The sequence below is a fragment of the Vidua macroura genome, chromosome 7 (genome assembly GCF_024509145.1).
Source record: "Vidua macroura isolate BioBank_ID:100142 chromosome 7, ASM2450914v1, whole genome shotgun sequence".
In the NCBI taxonomy this organism is placed as follows: domain Eukaryota; kingdom Metazoa; phylum Chordata; class Aves; order Passeriformes; family Viduidae; genus Vidua; species Vidua macroura.
The window spans coordinates 21,235,199-21,259,938 of NC_071577.1; the positions used below are offsets into that span (position 1 = coordinate 21,235,199).

At 42.3% G+C, this 24,740-nt stretch overlaps 3 protein-coding genes across 6 annotated transcripts in view; 1 reads left to right on the forward strand and 2 right to left on the reverse strand.

Moving 5' to 3' along the window:
* UBR3 (ubiquitin protein ligase E3 component n-recognin 3) overlaps window positions 1-2,194 on the reverse strand; it is a 102,547-nt gene extending 100,353 nt beyond the window's left edge. Inside the window, exon 1 of the mRNA XM_053982631.1 lies at window positions 1,671-2,194. Within this exon, the coding sequence (XP_053838606.1) occupies window positions 1,671-2,116 (446 nt within the window). The 5' untranslated portion in view covers window positions 2,117-2,194. The remainder of the gene's footprint in view (window positions 1-1,670) is intronic.
* On the forward strand, window positions 1,734-7,792 carry METTL5 (methyltransferase 5, N6-adenosine). Of its 3 annotated transcripts, none has more exons than XM_053982629.1 (8): window positions 1,734-1,822; window positions 3,766-3,887; window positions 4,524-4,638; window positions 5,052-5,233; window positions 5,606-5,688; window positions 5,973-6,024; window positions 6,706-6,755; window positions 7,680-7,792. In XM_053982629.1, exons 2-8 carry the CDS (start codon window positions 3,779-3,781, stop codon window positions 7,731-7,733), a joined length of 645 nt encoding a protein of 214 aa, XP_053838604.1. In that variant the 5' UTR covers window positions 1,734-1,822; window positions 3,766-3,778; the 3' UTR covers window positions 7,734-7,792. The 3 variants fall into 3 exon arrangements, with proteins under 3 accessions (XP_053838604.1, XP_053838605.1, XP_053838603.1); XM_053982628.1 differs by lacking the exon at window positions 1,734-1,822 and adding an exon at window positions 3,203-3,403; XM_053982630.1 differs by lacking the exons at window positions 1,734-1,822; window positions 5,973-6,024 and adding an exon at window positions 3,199-3,403.
* Window positions 7,450-22,993, reverse strand: SSB (small RNA binding exonuclease protection factor La). Of its 2 annotated transcripts, XM_053982620.1 has the most exons (14): window positions 21,970-22,993; window positions 20,221-20,373; window positions 19,457-19,707; window positions 13,095-13,169; window positions 11,432-11,535; window positions 11,090-11,264; window positions 10,831-10,938; window positions 10,640-10,740; window positions 10,342-10,413; window positions 10,216-10,258; window positions 9,465-9,605; window positions 8,923-9,106; window positions 8,618-8,749; window positions 7,450-7,903 (listed from the first exon to the last, which is right to left on the reverse strand). In XM_053982620.1, the coding sequence occupies exons 1-14, from the start codon at window positions 22,988-22,990 to the stop codon at window positions 7,806-7,808; spliced, it is 2,658 nt and encodes an 885-aa protein (XP_053838595.1). In that variant the 5' UTR covers window positions 22,991-22,993; the 3' UTR covers window positions 7,450-7,805. The 2 variants fall into 2 exon arrangements, with proteins under 2 accessions (XP_053838595.1, XP_053838596.1); XM_053982621.1 differs by lacking the exons at window positions 19,457-19,707; window positions 20,221-20,373; window positions 21,970-22,993 and adding an exon at window positions 16,342-16,416.
* Window positions 22,994-24,740: the final 1,747 nt, after the last annotated feature.

Genomic DNA, 24,740 nt, shown 5'->3' on the forward strand with positions numbered 1-24,740 from the left:
TTCTTCTTTATTAAACCAGATTTCCTCAAGAAGAAAACTGTTTAAAATAAGGAAAGACAACTGTGAAAGCTATACAGTCTGGGATGAGCACAGCATCACAAGTCATTTTAATATTCACCCTAAAGTAGCTCAATCTGTGTGTGCTCTGTTAAAATCCTGCCACTAAGAGGAGCCCTAAGTCTATTCCACAATGAACAGTGGAAGAAGTAGTATTAATTTTTTTTCCTATTTCTCAACATCATGGGAAACTCTTACTTCAGTGATGCTGAAGAAAGCAGAATCACCAGAAGCTGAAGAACTGATAAAAACAGAATCAGTTCAGCAGTAGCAACTTGAAACCACTGAAGATTACTGAAAACAAAAGGAGGAAAAAAATTCTGACATTGGAGTAGGTCTATCAAAAAGAAAAGAGTCCACCAAAAAAGAATGAATAAATGATGAAGGCAGATTGCAAGAGAAAGAAAAGGTGAGAAAGGCATAAGAAACAAGAACTGAAACCACCTCAAGGCCTGCAGCAGGAGAAAAGTGATTATAGATGCAAAGAATTGGAGTCCAGGCAACAACAGTCAAGAAACAGAAAAAGCAGAATTAATGAAATCTCTAAGTAGGAATGCAAAAAGAGAAGGAATCTTAATATGCTGAGTGAATGATACAGAGTTATAGCCTGTAAATCTGCAAAAACAAGAAAATAACCAAGGAAAATGTTTTAAAACTTCTCTATGTTCCGACTGTTTTCTGCTAGGTATGCCACACTTAGAATTCAACAGCATACCATCTCATCCACGTTAAGACTGTCAAGACAGACTATTCCAGAAGGTTTGTCAGAAGAGAATCCTCATTCAAGCACTCCAAACTGTCATCTGGTGAAGCCTTTAGCTACCTGGTGAATCAACAGGAAGACAAGGAGCTCCAGAAGGCACTCAATTGTAAAATTTGAAGTTTACTGGCTAGGTATCACCTTCATCCAGTAATTGGTTGACTGATCTTTCACCATTGAGTACATATGAGAACAAAGGAGAGTTTAATGAGGTACCCGATTCCTCCTCTTCTGACCAGGCACTTCAGTCTTGCCTCCAGTAGGTCAGAATACAAAAGACCTTTGACTTCCACAAAACCCTGCCCTGTTGTATTCATCCAAGCGCTACCATATTCCTTGATTTAAAGCTAAGGTGGCAAAATGAACTGCAGACCGTGAAATCACACAAAAATGCGTTCCTCTTACTCAATCTGTTCACTTTGGCTTATCTGCTCACATGCTGTCCCAAAGCATTTTGACTTCACGGCTACCTGTGTTAGGCCAAGGCTGCTAGCTGGAAGCTGACAGGTACTGCCTCCCATGCACTCTGCCTTATCAACTTCCCTGAAGGCTGGCACTCGGTGCAAGGGCAACAAGATTCACATGAGCGTCCTACAAAAAAGGCACACCCACATCAACAAAGCCACCTTGCCCAACCCCGGCGGACTCGTCGCTCAGCCCGTGGTCCGAGCCGCAGCCAGGGATGGAGGCAGGCGGCCCAGGAAGCGCAAAGGGCCTCACTTACTGCCCTCCCTCAGGGTGGCTGCGGGCCGGGGCCGCGCTCCCGGCACGGCCCGGGCACAGCTCTGCCGCCCGCGGGGCCGCCCCCACCGGCAGGTGCCCGCCCGCCCCGCCGCGGCCGCCCCGCGCTCACCCGGCCTCCCGCATGACGTTGCTGTCGCCGCAGTCGCAGGCGCCCCCCGCCTGGCTCCGGAACATGTTGTAGTCGTGCCCGGCGTGCTCGCCCTGGTGGAAGCACTCGGCGCACAGGCTCATGCAAGGCGAGATCCCGCACGTCCGGCACCGGTAGGCCACGAAGTTGGCGGTCCAAACCAGGCCGCATAGCGTGGCGGGGTCGTAGGCCCGCACGGCTTGCACGAAGCTGTCCCAGGGCTCTCCGCCCGACAGCAGGCAGCGGCACCATTCCAGCGCCTCGCCCGCCGCCTCGCCACCGCCAGGGCCCGCCGCCGGGGCCAGCACCCGCTCCAGCAGCGCCCGCAGCTCCGCCGCCGCCGCCGCGCCGCTCTCGCCGCCCAGCGCCGCCTTCAGCCGCGCCGCCGTCGCCCGTTTGTCCCTGCTGCTGGCGCCGGCCCCCGCCATGACGGGACACCGAGGGGCCGTTACGGCCGCGCCGGGCTCCGGCTCCGCGATCCCTCCGCCGCCCTCGCTCACCGCCCCGCGGCGCCGCCCTCTCGCGATAGCCGCGGCACCGGCGCCCTGCCCGCCGCCCGCGCCCCCCTCCCGACACCGCCTCTCCCCTCCCCTGACACCACCCTCCTCTTCCTCCGCCCCTGCCCTCCCGCCGCCCTCCCAGCGCGCAGGTGCGCGCCCCGCGCCGCCGCCACACGAAATGTTGCCGCCCGCCGGTCCGAAACTTCACGTTCCCGGGGTCCCGGCAGCCGCGGGGAGCATGGAGGGTACACCTGGGCCGGCCGGCGGCCCCGACGGCAGCGGAGCTCGTTTGTTACCGAGCCGTGCCTGCAGCGAAGCGGCTGCCGTGAGACGCCCTGCAGCCGCCTGTGTATCCTGGCCACAAGGGTCTCGCCGGGCTCAGGTGGTGGCGGCTTTGAGGGCAGGAGCAACTGCGGGGAGTGTAGGAGGCACCTCTGAGGCTTCGGGCCGGTGGTTCTGCCCTCGCTGCCATCAAGGGGGTGTGCTGGGGGTGCAGAGCAGCGCCGGGCTCCGGCGGTAGCACCGCACCCCGGGGTGTCCGCAGAGCCGCGCCCCGAGGTACCAGCGTGCGGCTGCCTGCGCCCTGCTGCCAGGAGAGAACGCATGTGGATGCGAGTTAGCGTGTTTCGCACACCGATCGGCGGTTTTAAACCTCGATAAATAGATTTTCAACTATGCAATGGAAAGCCTTATACGAAAAAATCTATTCCTAAATGAGAGTAACCTTCTACCCGACAGCTACGGGCCTCGAGGCAGCTGCCTCTCTTCTGGCTTTGCCTGGGTTTCCTATGGCTGCCCGTCTGCTGGCGGCTTGTGTCGCGTTGCGGTTCCAGGTGAATGTTACTCTTCTCTCCACGACTGCTTTTCCTAGCGCACCGGCAAATTCCAGTTCCTTGTTCTGTCCCTAAGGGCACTCAGGAGCGGGACCACCGAGAAAGCCCGGTCTGCCAGGTGTGTCCCCCGGCGGTTTCTCAGGCACCGCTCAGCTGTGACACGTAAGGCTGCAATAAAATAGCTCGTGCTTATAATACATGAGACCAAAGCTCGCACTTTTTAACGACACACGGGGAAGTTCCCTGGCGTTTCATTCCCGCAGGTACCCGTCAGCCCGGGAAGGGGCGGGGCGGTGCGCGCCGGGGGCGGGCGGCGCGTCGGAAGTGCGCGGCGGCGCTCGGAGCGGCCCGGCCCGGCCCAGCCCGGCCCGGCCGAGCTGCGGTGAGTGAGCGCGGTATCGAGCGAGGGCCGGCGGAGGGGGCCGACGGTGCAGGTGGTGGCGGTCGCTGGGGCTCAGCTCCTGTCCCACTTAAGGCTGAGCGGCGGGCGGGCCCGAGGAGTAGAAGTGGAGCCCAGGGCCTGAACTCCGGGAGCCGGAGAGGAGAGGCGCTGCCGCCGCCCGGGTCCGCGCTCGTTCCCCATCATCGGTGCGCCGCCAGCTGCGTCCCGGGAAACAGCAGCTTGAAAACACCCGGGAGATGCTGATGTGTACCAGTGTACCAGGGAATTTTAAGTATGAAATAATTTAAGATCATACGTATTTATTTATATTGTTGTAACTGATTACACGTTATTTTCTTTAGTTAAAACATAAACATGAAGAAATTGAAGCTTAAAGAACTGGAAAGCTATCTTCAACAAGTTGATACTTTTGAAAACCCAAAACTACTCCTTGAACAGTATCCAACAAGACCTCATATTGCAGGTAGAGGTGACCCACACCACTGTTTTCTCTTTTACCAATTCATTGCTTTTAATTAAAAATTTTTTTTTCTACTGCGTTGTCTCCTTTGCAGGCTTTATACTAGAAGTAGTTAAGAAAGTATATCCAACAGGAATGTGTATAGTGGTATTCCGGTAAAGTCTTTGTTTGAAGAATGCAACCTACAACAATGTCCAATCCAAAAATCAAATTAGGTAATCTAATAGATAATGTTGTGATAGAAGCAATCTTAATCTGTAACTGTAGAAGCTGAAATGGAGTCATGACCTACAAAACTAGTAAAAGTGTATATACCCTATACAATCATCTACACCTTAATTATGCTCTTTTCCATATTTTATATCCTTCTATTGTTTTTCCCCAAAAATGTTTAGAGGCATACTTTTTCCACAAGCAATACTTAGAGCTCTATCTCTCCGCCAAAGATCCACAGTTTGTAACTTGTCAAAATGTTTTTGACTCTTCACATATAAATGAAAAAGAGAATTACAGGCAGTGAGAACATCAGTTTAACTAAAGGGGCAAAATTAAAGAGTTTTCTGAAGACAGAAACAGCTTTTCTTGATTAATCATGTACATATTTGGTATTATTGACCTGTTTGGTTTTTTTTCCCCCAGCATGTATGCTCTATACAATTCATAATACTTTTGATGATATTGAAAACAAAACAATTGCAGATTTAGGATGTGGTTGTGGCATGCTCAGCATTGGAAGTGCAATGTTAGGAGCAGGGTAAGTATTTAATATTAAGTTCTGGTTATATTTCTTTCTGGCATAGAAGAGTAGAAAGTAAGATTAAAACATAGCAATGCTGAACTAAAACATTTTGGATTTATAATCTGGTGCATAATCAGGCTATTTACCAAATTTTGACCATCAATAACCATGGACAGCTGTCATGAGTTTGGAAGTCATTTGCTCTCCCCATAAGCATTAAATGAACACATGAAACTTCCTTAACAAAATTTAGATTTATACTTGGGAAAGGGCAACAGAAGTACTTGAATTTTTATCAGCACTGAATTTTTTATGTATGCTTGTTACATTTCCTAGATAAAACAAGTTGTGTACACAGATCCCTTACTGTAGAATTTAAACACCATTTTAGTTTGTAGTAGACTAATATGTGACTCTTTTCTCAATAGATTCTGTGTGGGGCTTGACATAGATGCAGATGCACTGGAAACATTTAATAGCAATATTGAAGACTTTGAGCTCACAAACGTCAATATGGTTCAGTGTGACGTCTGTTCTTTATCTGACAGTATGTCAGATACTTTTGACACAGTTATTATGAACCCTCCATTTGGTACCAAGCATAACAAAGGTTGGTAATTGTGAAGCTCAGTTAGAAATTAACACAAACGAAACAGCCAGGGAAATGCTTTCAATGAAACATCTTCCTTCTTTATTAATTGCGTATTCTAATTTCTTAATGTTTTGTTTATCTGGAATCAGCTTCCTAAGATTAGCAACTTCAACATTGTAACTAACGGTCACTGGGGTTTGAAATAAACAATACTAGATATTTCATCTCCCTATCATTTTTATTTTATTAAAGCAATTGAGTATATTTTAGAAATACTTTCTGTACCTTAATGTATTCAGTGCTGTTTCTCAAGTAGCTATTATTCCAGAAAAAATTAAGCAGGTCTTTGAGCTTCCATTTAACAATTCTAATAATTTAATTTTCTTTTAGGAATTGATATGATTTTTCTGAAAACTGCTCTACAAATGGCAAAAACAGCTGTATATTCCCTTCACAAAACTTCAACACGACAGGTAAGTTCTTCATTTTAGCAGGGCAAGAACTAACCAGATAACAAAATATTTGGCTATATAGATGTCTGTAGCTTCACTGATTTGCCAACTACTTTGTGGGGTATGTATGGGATAAATACTAATTACATAAAATAACTGCAGTCTCACATACATCAAGATAATTATGTGATCTAATGCTTTGGCTTGAAAATCAAAAGCATAGGAGACTGATTAAGTGCAGAGGTGTAGGTGTTTATAAAACAGATAGTGTAAAAATGAGCTTTTAAAATTATCTACTATTGTAGCACATCCAAAAGAAAGCAGCAGAATGGGAAGTGAAGATGGAAGTCTTAGCAGGTAATATATATTTATTTTTAACAGAAAAAAACCCCAAAACTTTTTCTACATTATCTCTAACACTACCAGCCAGTCATAACAGCCCAAGATAAATTTAAGTGTGATTTAAGACAGAAATGACACAGGTCTTTCTCTCTTTAGCAGACTTTTTTAAATTCTTTTTTTAAATTTTTTGCTACCTGGCTAGAATACAAGCAGGCACTTAATAAAGCTCTGAGAAATATGTATTCTGTGCAGAATTAGGTTTGTTCCTGGACTAGATTTTGTCTTCAAGCAGAAGTTACCTCTCTTACTGCTTCTAAGGGTGTTGCTGAAAAAGAAAAGTGAAGCACAAGTCAGTTCTCACACACAAAAAAAGCATCCTGTCCTTAGCCACCTAAATATTTTTGCCAGTTAAGTATCTTCCTAGTTCTTCTGCTAACCAGATGCCAGATGCTTTTACAGTCATAGAACTTGAGATGTGAAGTTGCACAAGTGCTTGAAACACAACTGCATTTCAGCCATCCACTTAACTGCCTGATGTGGACAACTTCAATGTTTAGTCATCATGTAGTGCAGAGATAAAACAGGTATGACAGGCCACAACAGATGCAGACATTAGAAAGAGAACTACATGGCTGTAGGGCTTAAGTGACTTGATTACCATCCTAGTCTAACATGTATACTTTATACTCTTCACAGAACTTAGGTTTGACTTACCAGCATCATACAAGTTCCATAAGAAGAAATCAGTAAGTATAAAACAACATAACTGAGAAAATATTGAGGTAAATAAATTCTCCTTAATGGAATTTAAATTTTAGGGCCATATGTACTGGATGAAGAGTGGTCACAGCATTCAGTCACATCACTGCTGTTACTCCATTTTGTAGCTCAACAGGGAAAAGCATCATGGTAACGCCAGTCAAAGCTATACACAAAGATTAAAGCCAGCACTGCAGTTAGATATGATAAAGCTAAGGGTAGCCTCCTTGACTCAACTCCTAATAGCTCTTTGCTCAATCCTATCTGCAGCTCAGACTTGAGTGAATGCAGTGCTGAAGGCCACAGTAACAAGGATGTTACAGCAGTAGCATTATTTCAGAGGCAGCCTGGGGATAGCAGGAGGAACTCATGCACTTCACCCCACTGTTAAAAGATACAGTCAAGACACTGCAGTATGGAAGCCTAAGCCCACAGCAAGTTCCTTGCTACTAAATGCTGGCCTGGAAACCATGTATCCCCATCTTTTACGATAAGGAAAGTAGAGAGGAGAGTGAGCAATACTTGAACAGTTAAGTATGTGGAGCAGCAAAGAACAGAAGCTTTAATCAGCTGCTGACTATGCTCTTGGTGACTTGAACTTAAAATTATTTAAGTCTGTCCTTATCTTTGCTACTTCACAGTTGAAACATTATACTGTATTAACCAGGCTTCAGCAGAAAGCAGTTTTAAGTTCTGAATTTATTACCAGCTGCTATTAAACATAACCACAAGATTACAAAGTCCAAAACCTTTTACATTTGAATGCGATGCCAGAAAAATTGAGAAGATCTGACAGTATAAACAAAACTATAAATAGAAAAGTTTTCCAGGGTTTTATGTTAGCAGTAAGCATGCTTCTTAAACAAAAAAAAGCTGTAACCCAATAAAATGAAACTTTTCTCTAATTGTAGGTTGACATTGAAGTGGATTTCATTAGATTTTCTGCCAAAAAAGTCCTGAACTGAGGCACGTATTTAAAAATCTATTGAAAATGGAACAATAAAACCACTATTTTTTAAAATTATTTTATTTGAGTATTACTGATTGCCATCTCCATTTTCTGTTTTCAGTTGTTTTGGTGCAGGTTCCTCCTTTTCTGTTTCTTCTAGTGGTCTCTTCTTGGGACTTGCTGGTTCTGCAAGATTGAGTATGTAGTCACTTAGGGTAAAGGAAAGCTTTGCCTGAAATCTGAAAAAACCCAAACTCTTCCCACCACGTAAAGTTTCAGTTCCAGTTATCTACAGCCACAGCTCCACTAGAGGGTTTGCTTATTACTGTGACTAAAGCTTTTAGATGTTCTAAAATGCCCCATTTGAAGAGATTCACCCCTGTCCAACTCCACAGCAGGAGGGCAGGTAAGCAAATGAAGGCGTAGAATCTACCAGGAGTAGCGTTTACTGGGTTTTAGTTAAGCAGGTGCTATATGTAATGAACAGAAGCTTAGCTCTTCCTCTGCTCCAAGCTAAATACTGACAGGCTGAACTATTAAATCTTTCATATCCTTAAAGGAAAAAAAAAACCACCACTCAAGAGACTGAGTCTGTACAGTTGTGTAATGCTGCTGACAATCACCATATCAATGCATAACATTTTAAACAACCATGCAGTATAGCCATATCTATATACTACTATATTGATAATTACTATCTACCTAGTAGTTATCTTAATATGCTTTTTGGACAGTTGTGGAAGGAATCAAGCACAAGACTCCTAAGGCAGATACTGTCAGGAGGGCAGAAATGCTACAAAGCAGAGCCAAATCTGAAGCATTTGTAAGAAACATGAGTATGTGGAGCTACTTTCTGCAAAAGTACTGAATAAGCTGCATCAAGTGCACAGAATGACATACCTGTTTTAGTATCGTTTTCACCATCTTCTTCGTCATTCTCAAACTTTATTTTCTTGCCCTGAAACTGTACTTTTCCTTTTTGTGCACCCTGAGGCATCTTTCCCCCTCTTCCTTTTCCTTTAATTTTGCGCCCTGTGGAGATAAAAGATCAGGAACTTCGTATCATTTGTCTTTTAATCGGCCAGCTACAGAGACTGCTTTACAGTTAAGGTCAGTATGTAGTTTATATCGACTACTTAAGAGTGAATTTTATCCACCAATTCTAGGCCATTATAAAGGCTTAAATTAATAAGGGGAGGGAGAACCTTTTGTTTTCTGTTTCAGCAATTCCTGCTGATCATCCAGGATTTTTTTCAGAGCTTCTTTCTCTGCATCTCCTTCTAGCACTTCCCATGCAACGTTCTTGTTCCGGAGCTGCAAGTTCCCATTATGTGCTGCTTTGGCTTTTTCCAGAGCTTCTTTGGCAATATCCTTAAATAGGATAATTCCCTTTAAAAGAAGAGTGGCATTTACATTTTAATCTTACTGCAAAAACATTCAGCTAGAACAATGAACAATATATCCTGTTGAGTGCCTCAGCAAATTCATTACTCTTGTATGATTGTAAAACATGTCTAGACTGAAGCAAAGCCCAAAGACTGTGCTAATGAACATTCTTAGTTTTGACCTTATCAGCTAACAAGGCTGAACCTTTATCTCTTCTTCTGAAAGAAGTTAAGGAAAAATTTTAATTTTCTAACTATTCTGCAATTTCACAAGACAATAACTTGATAACATAACAAACATTTAATCATTCATTTTCAAACTTCAGTACAGAGACCTTAAGTCCTTTCCTAAGATTACTGACCTCCTTCGCACCTCTAACAAAGTGTATCCACTTGATTTCTCCGTGACCAGAAAACACATCATGGAGGTCTTCTCTGCACGTTTGGTCATCTAGATCACCAGAAAACTTCAAAAGACATCCTGTCTTTTCTTCCAGAGACTTCTAAATAAAATTAAAAACCTCCACATTATCATTGAAGAGTCAAGTTTGAATATTCATATTCCCCCCTCAATTTATTGCATCTATTAAACATGATAGCAATAAATAAGCAGTTGAAGTTACACTAATTCAAGCATTTTTCCTACATAACCTAGTTCTGCTGGTGTCCAAGTCTTGTACAGTGTGTGTCCCCTCCTTTGAGTTTTCTTTGCTTACTGTGATACACTTATATGGAACTTAGGACTCCCTTCCCATATTAATTACACTCTTTGAATTTTACAAAACAGCCTTCTGAAGGCTGTTAGGTTGAATATTTACATAATACTGATGAAATCCTTAATAGATCCTTTAAATACCATAGAAGAACCATCATCTCAATGGTGCATCCAGGAACACTCTGAACAGGCAAACATGCCTAATAATGTAAATTCAGGACATGAGCCTTTAAACAAAATGAGTCTATTGAAAATAATATTAAAACACCATGACAAAACAGTCTAAGTTAGTTGGAAAAGCTGAAGTGACTTTCTAGAAAGTGCTCTATATTACAGCATTTCAAACAGACTATTCCATATTAGCTTTATAAAATGTGGGTGATTTAAGAAACCCATACCATTTCAGCATCTGCTGCTTGTTTCTGCTTTTCTTCTTTTTCCCTGCAAAAAAGTTAAATTAATTATGAGTCAGTTCAAGCATGGTCAGGCAAGCAAGACACACACTTTGATTGGCAATAACTCACTGTTTAGCTCTTGCTTTCGCTTCTACTTTGTTTTGTTTCCTTTCTTCATTCTTCTTTGTACAATACTCTTCCCTTCAATAGAATACAAGTTAAAATATACTGTTATAATAAGTTTGTAAGACAGCAGTAGACGTAAAACAGTTAAAATTATTTTTCCAAGTTGAGATGCTATGTCTCTGTCTCCAAAAGGTACATCTATCGATGTACAACAGCATGAAAAACTTCTCAGGCCAAGCCAGGTTCTTGTGTAAATCCACCCTGGCTACTGTTAATTCATATATCAGTTAAGTGGACTTACTTGAAAAGTACTATCAGCTCTGTGTCTTTGTATTTTTGATTTGGTATCTCTGTGAACTTCTTAGCAGATTCAACACTATCAAAAACTGCAAATATTGAGCCCTGTTAAATGATAAGAGATATTGTTAGAGTAACTGAACAGAATGTTGTCGAGGAGGGATCCCTACCCCTGGTCTAAATGCTCATCATTACCTTAAAAGTTCTCTGCAATGTTCTCCTCATTTGAATATTTTCAACTGGACCTTTATCCTCAAGCCATTCTTTGATATCATCAAGAGTAGCATCTAGTGGAAAGCCTTTCTGCAAGACAGCAATGAGCTTCAATTGTATGCCACAAAGTGACTCTCAAAAATTATAACCTCTATAGTATGAATTAATTCAAGCTTTACTCTCAAATGGTTATCAGTTAAAGTCATGCAGGACAGCACAAAGTAAAGAAAGATTTACTTACAACGTATACAGATCTGTTTTTAATTGCAGCCTTATACTGGTCATTTAATTCAGGAAGGGGTTTATTTGGAGATCTTCTGATTTTAGTTTTGTCTTCATTTATTTCCATTAAACCAGTCTTGGATTTTCTCAGTGCTTCAACAATAACACCAAAATCTTTTGAAAGGCGACTTAACCTATTGAGTAAGCAGACAGAGGTTATTACAAATACACAGCCAAAACTGAAGCCAGATGTTAAAAAAGAGATGGGGAACGTACATGCACATCAGGAACACTTGGCCCCAAAAAGAGATGAGTAGCTGAAAGTTACTCTTTTATCCACATTAGTTGTACTTTGCTTTACCTGTTGAATTTGATCATTACTTCTAAAGGCACCCAGCCATCATCTAGTTTGATCTGTTCCTTTAGAAACTTGTCTCTTGGTAGATTGTGATTGCCAAAATAGTACTGCAAAAAGGAAGGGGGAAGAAGAGGAAAGAGAGATGTGTGTTTAAATTTTCAGTCTTAAAAGCTTGTTTTTGTCTAACAGCTTACTGCAGTAGATTGAGACATACCAAAATTAATTAATTTTTAATTAATTAATTAATTTCTCTGAACAATTGAGAATTCTGAAATTATTACTTCCTGTTTTAATGTGATACTTTGTAAAAAGTCAGCTGCAATGTATAAGCTGTAAAAACCACCAGAAACAAACCCCACAAAAACCCAAACAAACCAACCCCACACCGAAACAGTGTTTCATCCAATAGAATTAATGAGGCAAAGAGAGATTTCAGGAATGTTTAGGAAAGGAGCAAAGCTCATTTTGTTAACATGATAAGCATTCGTCGCCTTGATCAAGCTCTGCAGAGGCAAAAGTTACATTTGTCACCAGCATATTCAGGTTGTACTCCTTATTTAGGGAGTATGTATGCAAGAATATTGTATTTGCATACTACAAAAGCATACACACAAACTGGAATTTCTAGGTCTCATTCAAGAAAACACCATAAGATAAAGAAATCATTATTTTATACTTAATTTTTAATTTTATTTTATTTATTATGTTCTTATTTCAATCTTGTTCTGGCATGGGAAGACAATTCAGTTCAAGACAGACAAGTTAATCAGATTCTTTCCCTGATTAGCAGTCATCTAGCAAAGGTCAAATACTTGAAACCATAAGGTAAGTTGGAATATTTTCACCAATATCGTGGTGCTTTGAAAAGTCAGTGCAAGTTTTACAACAATACCTCTTCCTCTAGTGCATCTCAAACTCACATTACCACAAGTCTAGTTTTGTCAATTATTTATATATAACAAACCAACAAAATACAGAGGTTGAGGAATCTCCACATTTTGTTTGTTTGTTATATATAAATAATGGCTCCATATGGTAATGGGCATTCACATGCAGCTATATTTTTGTCCTTCAGGAAAGTAGTTTTGTTCTACATGCCATTTAAAGCAATGAGCTCAGGTTTTTTGTTGTAGGGTAACCCTCCAAGCCTCTAGAGAGACAAAGAGTTAATCCAAAGTAGGCATATAAGTTTAGTTGGAATTTGTAGCAATAAATTACAAAGCAGTAAATCATAATAGCAAGTTATGCAATGTGCTAATATTTTGACCAGCAGAGAGTCCCAAGGAGGAGGATATTTTCCCCACAAAAATTAAGGCACATAGAATTAAAATGCACTCTCCTCCTATATGCACAGGTAGAATAACCCCAGCAAACATGGTAGTAAATTGTTTAATGATTCACTTGCTATAGCACCTAAAACGCTAGCAAATTAAACTTTTTCTGTTATGTAATGGTGTTCTTACAAGCAACTCTAGACAAGTATAGCTTCCAACTTAAACTACAGTTATGACTATCCTAAAGTATTAAATACCTTTTACAGACTTGTGACATTTTTTAAAGAGCTGAATTAACTTCCAATAAAGTTAACTTCCAAATAGCCAAGCCCCTGCCTATGAATGCCCCCAAAACACTTCAGTCCAGATCCCAAACTGCAAACTGAACTCACCTCAATTTGCTGACAGATTTTGCTTTCCAAGATAGACATATTTTCACCATTTCCATTTTCAGCCATTTTTACCAGCTGTTTTGAAGAGAACAAAGAGCAAAAGCACTAAGTTTTGAATAGTACTTTCTACAGACTTACATTTATGTAGCATTGCATTTCACTGCAGCCTCATCTAAATAAGGTAACAGCCAAGTTCATTAGCCATACATTTATGTTTGTGAAGCAACTATTAACATGACTGCAGAACTCCAAGGGGAAACTGTGAAACAACTGGGGAAAAAAAAATCCCCTCACTTTGGTTGTTAGGGCAGCATTTGGCATTCAGCAGTCAAGATAAAATTTAGGAAATGCTGACACTTCTCAGCCTTATTTGTAATTTATCTTTTTCTAGGCACAGATCCTCAGTTTAGAACAACAACCAAACTGAGAGCCAGCAACATTTGTTTTTTAAGTCAAATCCAACCTCTCATCACTAGGCAAAACAATTACAAAAATGTTCAATTCCTACATAGATATCATGAAAAAATGTTTCTGAAGTTTGTCTCCTGTTTAATCTTTTGAAAATTTACAGAACTTACTGGAGGACGGAATGAAAATATTTGCATTTACTGACACATCCTTGAGATGTCTCATTCTCTCCTTTACAAATATGTCTTTACTGCAGTTCTGCTTGAATAGTGAATCAAGTATCTTTATAACATAAGACATTTTAACTTGGAAGTAACTTTACCTAACTGGCACAAGTGTATAACCCCAGTACATCAGATGCAGTCACTATGAAAGCAGCTACTGGCCAGAACATTAACTGGGATCAAACATTTTCTATCCAGTAGCTCTTAAGATAAGGACAGAGTGTGAAGATTAATCCTTGAGGAAGAAATGTAGCTTTATGAAGCTGTCAGAAATTAGTTTGAATTCAGTTTTGAACTATGAAGCAGAGATTTCTTTTCTCCCTTTGAGCACTAACACACTTTTTAAATCCAGCAACGGAAGATAAAGAGGTTTCTTGGTTGTGTTATCCCAATTCATAGATCTGTGATCACAAAGGCTGCTGGCAAAGATTTTGCACTCATGTCTCGCATGGTTTACTGGGAGATTTGACCATACATCTTCTGCTCTTCTGCTACTTGCAGGGCAGTAACAGCTTTCAGAGCATCTAGATGACTGGCGACACAGAAGCAGGGAAAACTCCCCCGAGGTGCCCTTGTAACAGGAAATTATGTTCTTCATCAGAATGCCCCACTGGCAGCCTCATCTTCTTATTTTAGTAGTTGAATTCCCCAGTAACTGTTCAGCCTACTGCAGTCTGCAGTATCCCCATTTCCTCCTCTTCCTGATCTCAAATCCACATTCAGTCCTTGGAACTTACTTGTAATTCTTCAGCACTGACAGCCTTGAAAGGTGCTGTGCTTGCACCTGTACCTAACACTGTAACACTCTTTAAAGCATGATTTCAGCAAGTGTTAGTTGCCAGCTATGCTGAGTGGGATCCATTTATCCAAAAAGCACTTTACAAAACCCAGGCCAGAGCACCCAAGCTGAGAGTTGCAGTTACTTCAGAGATGTCCCACATGAGCCACCCTGATTACAGGAGACTAATGCTTCACCACTATTCAGGTGCTGGTACTGTCTTCACACCCTGCTTGTGAGAGAAATCAGTGTTCTATTTTACATTATACCCAATTTGATCTAATTTAACAGCAATCTACAGAGCAGTCTCTGACTCCTGTCCCAGTCTGCCTCAGCCCAGGTACCAAAAATTCAATTTCCACATAAGGCTCAGCTTCACTGTTAAGAAGAGAAAAAACCAAAGTCTACTTCCTTAGGAGTGTTTTCAAGGTTAATACCAAAAGCATGATCCAAGACAAGACTTTGGACAAGTTCTTTAGCATAAGTCTTATACATGGAAAAGTTTTTCTAAAAAGCATCCTTTCAGCTGCAAGTAACAGACTTCGTAGTCTTAATAGGGAAGACTAAGAAAGACTCAAACTTGCCATGCACTGAATTCAGTTCAGTGATTGAGCTCTAACCTATTTAGAAGAAAAGCAGAAGCAGCCTTCTAATTTAAGAGAAATTCTAGCCTTTGCACATGCTCACTTCAGACTCTTTAGCTCAGTCATTTGGCACAAGACAACTTCCAGATCAATGGTTTTCAGTTGCTGTGCAGCAGTGAAGACTGATAAAAAGCTCCAATGAACAGCAATCATAGTCTGAACTTCATGCTAAATGCTACAAAAGATTTTATTTTAAGGGCTTTCTTAATAAGCTATACTGACTTGCTCCTTCCATATGCCAAAAGTCTGTATCAGTACCACATGAAACATAAAAGAACAGGTTAAAATAAAGCAAGTAGTCATTAGGTTTAAATTATACACAATTACAGTCAACCCCGTAACTAGAACAATTAGATCCTACATTGTATTAGCTAGATCATCCCAAAAGAACTCTCAAGTAGATTTTCCTCTTGCCAGAAATTTAATTTCGAGCTCTAAACAGAGTTTAGTTGCAGGCTGATTATTCTATTATTACTGTAATAGAGTGAAAAGCTTTTTTTAAATAAGAAAGCTTTCCTGATAAGGTAACATGGATCTGTTACTCATATTATGCCTCCTTCAGGAATCTCTGCATAAGAGGTTTGAGCCTGGTTTTTATTTAAGGGTAAGGATTAATTACAGCCACACATTTTCACAGACGTTAGCTTTAACAGATCTTTGAGTATAATCAGTGCAATGTATGAAAAAGAATTCTATTTAAGTAATTGAAATGTCGGCCCCTGAACTGTGCCCGGAGACCATCAGTTGGCTGTTGACACTTTTGCTTGCCTGCAGCGGCAAGATACCCCTCTTCGGACAGCCCCGGGAGCCGTGGCCCAGCCTCCCGCCCAGTGGACACCTCTGCCCGGCCGGAGCGGGAGCGCTGCCCTCTGGCCGGGCACGGCTCCCGCGGCGGGAGCGATGCCGGCTTCGCTTCCGCGGCAGAGCCCGAGCCCCGCAGCGCGCACCGAGCGCCGCGGGAAGCGCTGCCGGCGGGAAGCGATCGCGGCGGCAGCGGCACGGCTGGGCCCGCTCCGCGCCTCCGCCGGGGCAGAGACGGCACGTGGTGCCCTGCTCCGGGAACCCTCCCCGCCTTCCTCCCGGCCCGGCCGCCGCGCCCCGCCACCAGCCCTTCCCCGGCGCTCCCCGGCAGGGCCGGACCCGGCGGGGCACGCCCGAGCGGCGGCGCCCCCCGGGAACGGCCCGACACGAACCTGCGCGCTCGGGCCCCGCTCCGCCGCTCCAGAAACCGCGAGTCGGCGCCGCGCAGCCCAGCAGCCCCCGCGGCCCGCCCGCCCCTCACGCGCGCGCCTCTTCCGGGGCGGGGAGGGGGAGGGGCCACAGCGCGGCCCCGCCCGGCGCCGGGAGCGCGCGCGCTCGTGAGGGCCGCGCGTGCAGGGATTCCGTTCACCCTTTCTGCTCACAGCTTTTGTGCACTGGGAACAAAAAGTATCAACTTGAATTTGTACAGTGGTGGTATATTCACATTTATTAAGTATTGCAAACATTCATTTAAACACTACAGATGTACTGTGGGCATCTATAGTGCTACAAACACGGGAATCACAGAAGTAAAAATTTTAAGCAATAGTATTGACTTTACAATCGATTCGACTTCCACATTACTTAATTTTCTAGTTTATAGGTGAAACAGTAAAACAGTGTCTACCATAGTGCAGGTCCAGTAGGACAATAATTCAGTGTTTACATTCAACTGTTTTTAAAAACATACTACACAGATGGCTAAGAGATTCCTTGTAGGCTCCTGACCAGAGGTCAGAAGCCTATTCCTCTTGCTGAGTTAATTTTCCTGCCTGTGCCCAAGACCTGAATGTAACACAGCTTGGGATGTGCTACATGAGTTAATTTAAAAGGGCATAGTAGGTTATTGTGAAAAATAGCACCAGTTGAAATTTAATCATTAGTCTGAACTTATTCTTCTCTCCATTTATTCTAATGCATTGAAAATCTCTGAGAAATTAGGATTCAACTGAAGTACTAAGCAGTAATTTCTTTGACTTTTATTTATGCCAGACCAACAAATGCTTTCCTGACAGGGGAGAACTAAAGGCTTTTTTTCCACTTTGCACTTAACAGTGAGGCCAAAAAGCAGCATTTGCTTGCCTGCAGGATGCCCAGGGGCACAAAGCAGAGTCCAGCTTCCTGTGCCTGTGCTCCAGCCCTGGAACATCAAGCCATCAAGCACCTAGTTTACAAGCAGTTGGCAAGTGGATGCTGAGGGGTTTGGTTGTTAGTCCTCACCTTGTTCTTAGATCCTTTCACTGACTCATGACTGTTGGTGACAGGATACAGGCCAGAATGAACCTCAAGGCCAGCCACAAGCAGCTGTTCTATGCTTGTGTTTTTCAACAAACATGAAGCTTCACAGGTACATAATTTGCACTTAAAAATTACCCAAACACATTGAGTTCAATGTGGTTTCATTCAATACAAAGATCACCTCAATGTTCTCATGATGTTGTCCTTTCAATCTCCACTTGCCATTGAGCAATTGTCAGCTGTGGAGATTTCCAGGAGAAGCAAATTCATTTTATCTCTTGCTCACCTGCTTGTCCCACACATTTTAAACAGCCTCGGAGTTCAATTCTCCACCCCTCTTTAGAGTCTTCAAATAAGTTACACCGGATCCCTAAATGGATCTCAGTGAGATGGGTAACAAAGCAAAACACTGAACACACACACAAGCTTCTGACATAGTGAGGCAACATATGAAAATATCTGTGGTGTACATATACACCACAGAACTTCACATCAAAGCCAGAGCTGAGTGCCACCTGCTACCAGCAGTCAAATGCAAGTCAGAAATAGCATAAAAATGTGAAAGAATTAAAAAAAAAAAAAAAAAAAAAGAAGTTGAACATGCTTATGATCAAGCAAAAGAAATATTATAAACTCAGAGCTTACTGCTTGGAAAAGTCCTGTGAAAAATCCAATGAAACCTACATTTCTTTTTAGATGGCAGTGCTGGTGTGGGAAGTTCCCACCACACCCTATGGCAGCCCTGTGTTGTCCTTGCCTCTCACACCAATGTCTAACAGCTGTTTCTGCAGTCATTTTATAAACTGGACTGGGGGATCAGTGCTAAAAGAGCCTTCTCTGTTCCCCAAAGCATTTCTTCATTTGGATCACCACTGTCAGGCCACAGAGTGTGATCTGTTTGTCTGTAAATCACTTCACACAAATCCACTTTCTACACAGAATTTGAAGATCTCATATTTAGTTTTGAGAGAAATAATAAATAAATCAATCCTATAGATCATGTTTTTTCTTCATGCATAACATACTTTGACAAGTTTCTTTAGTTGTTACCTTTGCTCAAGTCACAGTTTAAAAAAGATCAAATGACAGTAAACAAGATAGAGAAGTTTGAATCTCAGGCAGATGTTAATTTTCCAGTCTCTCTCATTTCTTCCTTCCATTCCACACAGGCACACATCTTGAATTGGTATTAAAAAAGAGTTAACACATTAAGGCTTTTCTCTGAACAGCCCTCCCCCCACAAAAACACCCAAACTACAAATACCTGTGCATCAGCCAAAGATCCCATTACAAAGCCTTGCAGAGTATTTTTTTCATTTCTCATTGGCAATGTCAAAGAGTGTGAAAATGGCAGAGAGAAATGCCCTTTTACTTCTCCTTCTGGAAAACTAGTGCATGCTTTTGGCCCGTGCTCTGGGGCTACTACCAACATTTCTTCCCTCATTCCTAGCCTAAGCTCTTTGCTCTGGCACTTGAAAGTAGAGTTAGAGGCATCCTGTAAAAGCCCATTTCTGAATCTGACAACCTAGTTATCCCAGTGATATTGCTCTGCATATACCATACACTTAGCTTGTGTCAATGATCCATTTCTACAGCTACCTTCAGAATACAAGTATTTCATCTTAAGGCCAGTAGTCCTTAGAACTGTATTTTGTTTGGCTTTTCTCATCTTAGCACCAAGTCATAGTTTCATCCAGTGATTAACAAAAACAAATCCATTTTTCACAGTAGTTCCTATGTTGCTGTACAAAGTATTATAAGAGAGCAATCTGAGAACTTCCATGACAAAGAATGATTGGACTGAAAAATATATGGAAATCTTGTTGCCACATTTATGTTTCTGAGTTGTTTAAAATGAGAACAAATTATATCTAGTTATTAACAACATGCACTAAGTGATTGTATTGGACAACCCCTCATGAGGTAATCAGTACTGTTCTGAATACTGCATCTGCTGCTTTCTGTAACAGCAAGATGTAAATTAAATGCTTATACATTATACACACAGACACAGCCATGTGACCGCATAGCACTGGGAAGATTACCTACTGCTTCCCATTTGTTCAGCTCAGGGTCGTATTTCTCAATGCTCTGCAGGTATGTTCCTTTTGAATAGGAATATCCTCCTGTTACATAGATGCATCCGTTCATAACCACTGTGCCACACTCCATCCTTCTCTCCATCATGTGAGCCATCTGCATCCACTCATTTTGCTCTGGGTCATAGCAGTCAGTGATCGTGGTCTGTCCACCCACAAAATAGATCTTGTTTTGTAATGTAATTGAACACAATCCATACTCTTCAGAAAGAAAGGAATACGGTACAACTCAGCACAATAATATTAACTTAAACTGCAAATACATGATAAACATTGGGCACCACTGAATGGAATGTCCTCATTGAGCTAAGGAGACACCTCAGGATTTTCTGCTACACTACAGCACCAGTACTCAGTGAAAATTGCTTTAAAAACTTACTATTACCAGATGTAGAACATAGAGAAAACCCCTTTAAAAGTAACATAAATAATTTTTGCCAAATGTCAATGAATAGTTAGATTTTACAGAAAGTTATATTATTTAATGGAATGTGGACATTCCTTAATTTTATTTGTATTTATATAGTGATTTCTGTAGAACAGATGCTTGAAGAAGGTCTTCCTTTTCACTTTCAGTTTGGAAACAGCCCTTGCTGCCCTGCAGGTATTTCTTTTTTTTAATTAGGAATATGCCAAAAACCCCTAACTGGGCTTAAGGACTCCCAGGTACAAGTAATTAAATCAAGCTCTATGTTTGTTAGAGAAATTATTTACCTGGATGTGGACTTGTGGTGACTATACTCCACTCATTGCTAGCTGAATGGTATCTCTGGATTTTATCGTAGGTGCAGCTTCCCCTGTACCCATAGTGACCTCCAGCGACATAGATGACTTCATGCAGGACACAGGCAGTGGCATTTCCAACTCCTGTTCACAGTGTGAAAGTCAAACATGCATTCAGACTGCACGCAATAACAATGGTCTCTTCCATCCATAACTCCATTTCAAATGATTTATTAATATTTATTAACATTATATGCTTATATTAACATTACATGCAAGTATTTAACTGAATGTGAATAAAATAGATTTATCAAGAGACCAGCATAAGTCAAGAATGACTAAATAAAACTGCAGTAACCAATATATATTGCACATAATACAGCCACCCAATAGTTCACAGGATTTTTAGGCAGTAAGTAAAGTCACATTGTCTCACTGATTTTGGAATAGGCAATTAGTTTCACTGTTTCACTAAGTTAGAGTTGTTAAAAATCACTTAGATGGCAAGAGCAAAGACAATGGGAGTTGAGATTGTTCAGTGTCTCGGGGTATCTTTTCTGATACTTTTAGTCATTCTCATAATATTATTAATTAAGCTATTGTATAAACAAGGACACAGACAGAATGGAGCCATTTTAACTGTCTCTAGGACAACAAAACGAAATAAAGCAAAGGGGGGCCTGAGCACCTAAGTAGTTTCACACTCATGAAAAATGGGCAAAACAACTGCATACAATATGTAACTCATAGGATTAGCATAGCATTTCTACTTTTGAAGGAAATAAAAAGTATTAGCAATGTCTGAGGAAAACATACAAACAATGGAGAAAGTTGTAAAAGCCTACTTTTTTTCTTTTATATATACATCCAAAAATTCTCTTGTACATAGAAAAATATTATGTTGCATTAACTTACAGTAAATTTTTATAACTAACTATAAATATTTGCATTCATTTATAAAAACGTATGCTAAAATGTATAACTGTAGTACTGTTACAAAATAATCACAGAATAGTCTGAGTTGGAAGGGACCCAGAAAGATCATCAAATCCAACTCTTAAGTGAATGGCACATACAAGGATAAAACCCACGACCTGGGCATTATTTAGCACCAGGCTCTGACCAACTGAGCTCATCTCAGAGTCAATACCCTTTGGTTAGGCTGTGATTTATACATTTTTAGTACATCACTACTTTGGCTGCTAGAAACAGGTATTAGTGCTCTTCATTATTCTCACACTAGAGATTAAACAAAGCATCCTGAACAGATGATACACAGAAATAGGAGGGAACTCCATGCAAGAAGTTTTAAATTATGACACGTTTATAAATGACTGCATGGAAAATAGTATATCAAAAGAATACAGTCCCTTTATTGGAGCTTGCTCTTTGATTGTGTACTGAATGGACTCATATCCATCCAAACTACCTCTTATGGGTAGTTTTCTGATTTCTTTCTAATTTGAATAGAAATTTTACTCATGAAAGAAGGCAAAATTAAACTGAGAATATCATTTACTTTTCTACCCACTGTTCTATGGCACAGCCCAGCATAACATTTGAATGCTTATGGTCATTTGGCTAGCGAAGACCTGAACCAAAGCCCACTAACATTAACAGGAGATTCCCATGGACTTCTCTAGAATTTGGATCAAATCCTAAATGTTTCCATGGCACTTAAAAATGACAAATACAAAAGAATTGACATTGGAGGCAGACGCCATACAAAAATTTACCTACCTTTGATCATGTTTGCAATGGGAAGCCATTTTTGTATTAAAGGATCATAAAACTCAGCTTCTTGGACTGGAGCTCCCTTTCGGTACCCTCCCAATGCATAAATGCAGCCACTCAAGGAAACAGCGCAGTGGTAATACCTTGCATCGAGCATGGGGCAGCCTTCTGTCCATTCATCTCTCTCGCTGTTATATATCCACACGGTGTCAAGAGCTTCAATACTCTCTGTTCTGTAACCTCCTGTCACATATATGTCTGGTCCCAAACTAGTGACCCCATAGCTCTCTCTGGTGTGATCTGGCATCTCTGTTCCCTGGACCCATGTGTTGGTTAAAGGATCCCAAACATGCACTTCAGATAAGGGATGCCAATAATATCCTCCAATTACATACATGGCTGCTGTGGATCTTCTGGAAAGACCTTTGGGATTGAGGTTCAGGGCATTATATATGAGTGACCTTATCTTAGTCTCATTGAGTCGGCATTTTTTTTGCAGGCTTAAAGCTGACCTCAAATACACATTATCTATGTCTAATTTGATGCAGCTCAGCACTTCACAGATGTCTTCAATTCTTCCTTCCACGTTGTGTGCCACCCACTTAATGACAGCTTCAATGGCTGCCTCTTCTTTAAGAACATTGAGATTCTCCCTGGAGAGAATATAAGAGAGCTTCTCCTTGCCAATGTCCAGAAACTCTTCCTGCTTCCACACTTCTTCAAACTGCCATAACAATATCCTTCTGGACTCTTTCTCCAGCTCGGAGCAATCATGATATTCAGCAAAGGAGTGCATCCCAATGCAGTTGTCAGTATCTAAGTGTCTTACCAGAAACTGCTCACAGGCTTTCTTTACTGACACGAACTGGAGCAGGTCTGCAGCCTGGAGTAGGCTTTGGACATTTCTCTTTGTTATCTGGATCTGTGATGTGTATGCGTAATTCACGAGAGCTTCCAGTACTGCATGGCTGAGCCCGGGAAGGCTGATCTGGTTTTTGGATTTTTCTTTCATATCGGCTGTGAACATGGCTTTAAAATAACTGCTGCAGGCTGCCAGGGCAGCTCTGTGGCAGTGGAAGATGACCCCCGAAGCGCACTGCAGGGTGATGTCGGTGAACAGCCCATCCAGGTAAAACGCCCGGAACGCCTCCAAGAAGCCGGCGGGGTGCGCGGAGTCCTTGTAGAGGTACGCGTACTCCTCCTGCCCGGCCGCGGCCATCGCCGCGCCCCGGAGCTCCCGCCGCTTTGTCCGCGCAGCCCGGCCGCCCTCCGGCTGCGGACCCGCCCGGCGCGGCGCTTACGGGGGCTCCGAGCCCGCGGCGGCCCCTGACCGTCTTTGGAAGAGGCGCTGCCGGAGGGAGCAGCGGGGCCGCAGCGACAGCTCCTATTTTGGTGCCCCGGTCGCCCCCCCCCCCCCGCGCACCCCTCCGCGAGGCCGGCGGGCCCCGGCGCCCAGCCCGGCCCGCGCGCGCCCGCTCGCCTCGGAAAGGTCCGGCCCGAACCGCTGCCGCCGCCGTCCAGGCGCTCCCCACCTCGGGGCAGGGGTTAAAGGCTGTCTGCGGTGGTGACAGAAGGCCCGGCCGTGTTAGGGACAGGAGCAGATGCCTGGGGAGCGTCGCCAGCTCGGTGTCACTCAGCCACACAACAAAGCGAGGGGCCTCGGCCGCCGCTGTCAGCGACCTGAAGCCGCTTCTCGCAGGGCCGCCCCGCGCTCCCAGGGCGCTTGGAGGAGCGATACTGGGAAGAGCAAGCAAGCTCTAAGGGCTCCCCCATTACCGGAGAGCAGGAGTCGAAAGGAGCAGCTACAGCTCTCCCCAAACTCCTGAATCTGGCAGGGTACAAAAGACAGTAACAAATTATGCCCACAAATAGATTTCAACTATAAGTAAATTTTCCAGGAAGAAGGCTATTAGCTTTTAAAACTTCTGAAAATGTGATTCACAATTTAAGAAGTCAATTTTTTTTTCTGCTAGCAACACATTTTCTTTATTTGAAACACATCATCCTCCGGGTTCAAGCAGCTGTGGGCTCTCCCTCATCTGCAGCAGGGCTCAGATTCTTTGCATCCAGCAGCCAAGCTCTTCCTGCCCTGCCAAAGCTTTCCTAGATTGAAAGAACTGCCAGTAGTTCCTTCACCCAAAAGGAGGTGAATATTATTATTATTAACTAAGTGCCAGCAATACCCAAAAGGAGAAAGTTTGATATTTCCCGCTCGACACAGATGAAAAAGCATCATATTTTTCTTTTAATTACTGGTGGTATTTCTGCCACAAAGCCCAGCAGAAGTACGAACTAAGGAAATCCAAACAGGAAAGTGTACATGGTCTTAACCTTCTGCCATCCTTCCTCCCATGCTAACCCTGCACCAGGATTCAAATTATCCCATGGCCTTTGCACAGTAACATGAGACAAAAATAAAATTATCCAAACAAAACAAAACAAAACAAAACAAAACAAAAAAAAAAAACAAAAAAAAAACAAAAAAACAACAAAACAAAACAAAAAAACCAACAAAACCAAAATTTCCCTATACCTACACACATCTATGCCTTCCTTTTTTTCAACCCCTCTGGATGCATTGTTAGCCTAGAGAATTGGAGTTTTGTACTGTAACCCAGGAATCACAACAGCTCTGCTGTCTGACATAGGCCTGTCCCTCAGCTACATTACTCTATTTCCTTATCCAGAAAATTCTCTTGTGCAGCCTTAAGTCTTTATACATCCCCATGCCAACAGCTTTGTTTTGGTTGCATTTTCCATTTCATCAGCTTCCTATG

Coding starts and splice junctions, on each gene's coding strand:
- METTL5 (XM_053982629.1), top strand. CDS start 3,779: ATGAAGAAATTGAAGCTTAAAGAACTGGAAAGCTATCTTCAACAAGTT. Junction 6,025..6,705: donor GAAGATGGAAGTCTTAGCAG/GTAATATATATT, acceptor TACTCTTCACAG/AACTTAGGTTTGACTTACCA. Junction 6,756..7,679: donor AGTTCCATAAGAAGAAATCA/GTAAGTATAAAA, acceptor CTCTAATTGTAG/GTTGACATTGAAGTGGATTT.
- SSB (XM_053982620.1), bottom strand. CDS start 22,990: ATGTTCACAGCCGATATGAAAGAAAAATCCAAAAACCAGATCAGCCTT. Junction 11,536..13,094: donor AAATCTGTCAGCAAATTGAG/GTGAGTTCAGTT, acceptor TCCTTTTTGCAG/TACTATTTTGGCAATCACAA. Junction 7,904..8,617: donor TGAAAACGATACTAAAACAG/GTATGTCATTCT, acceptor TCAATCTTGCAG/AACCAGCAAGTCCCAAGAAG.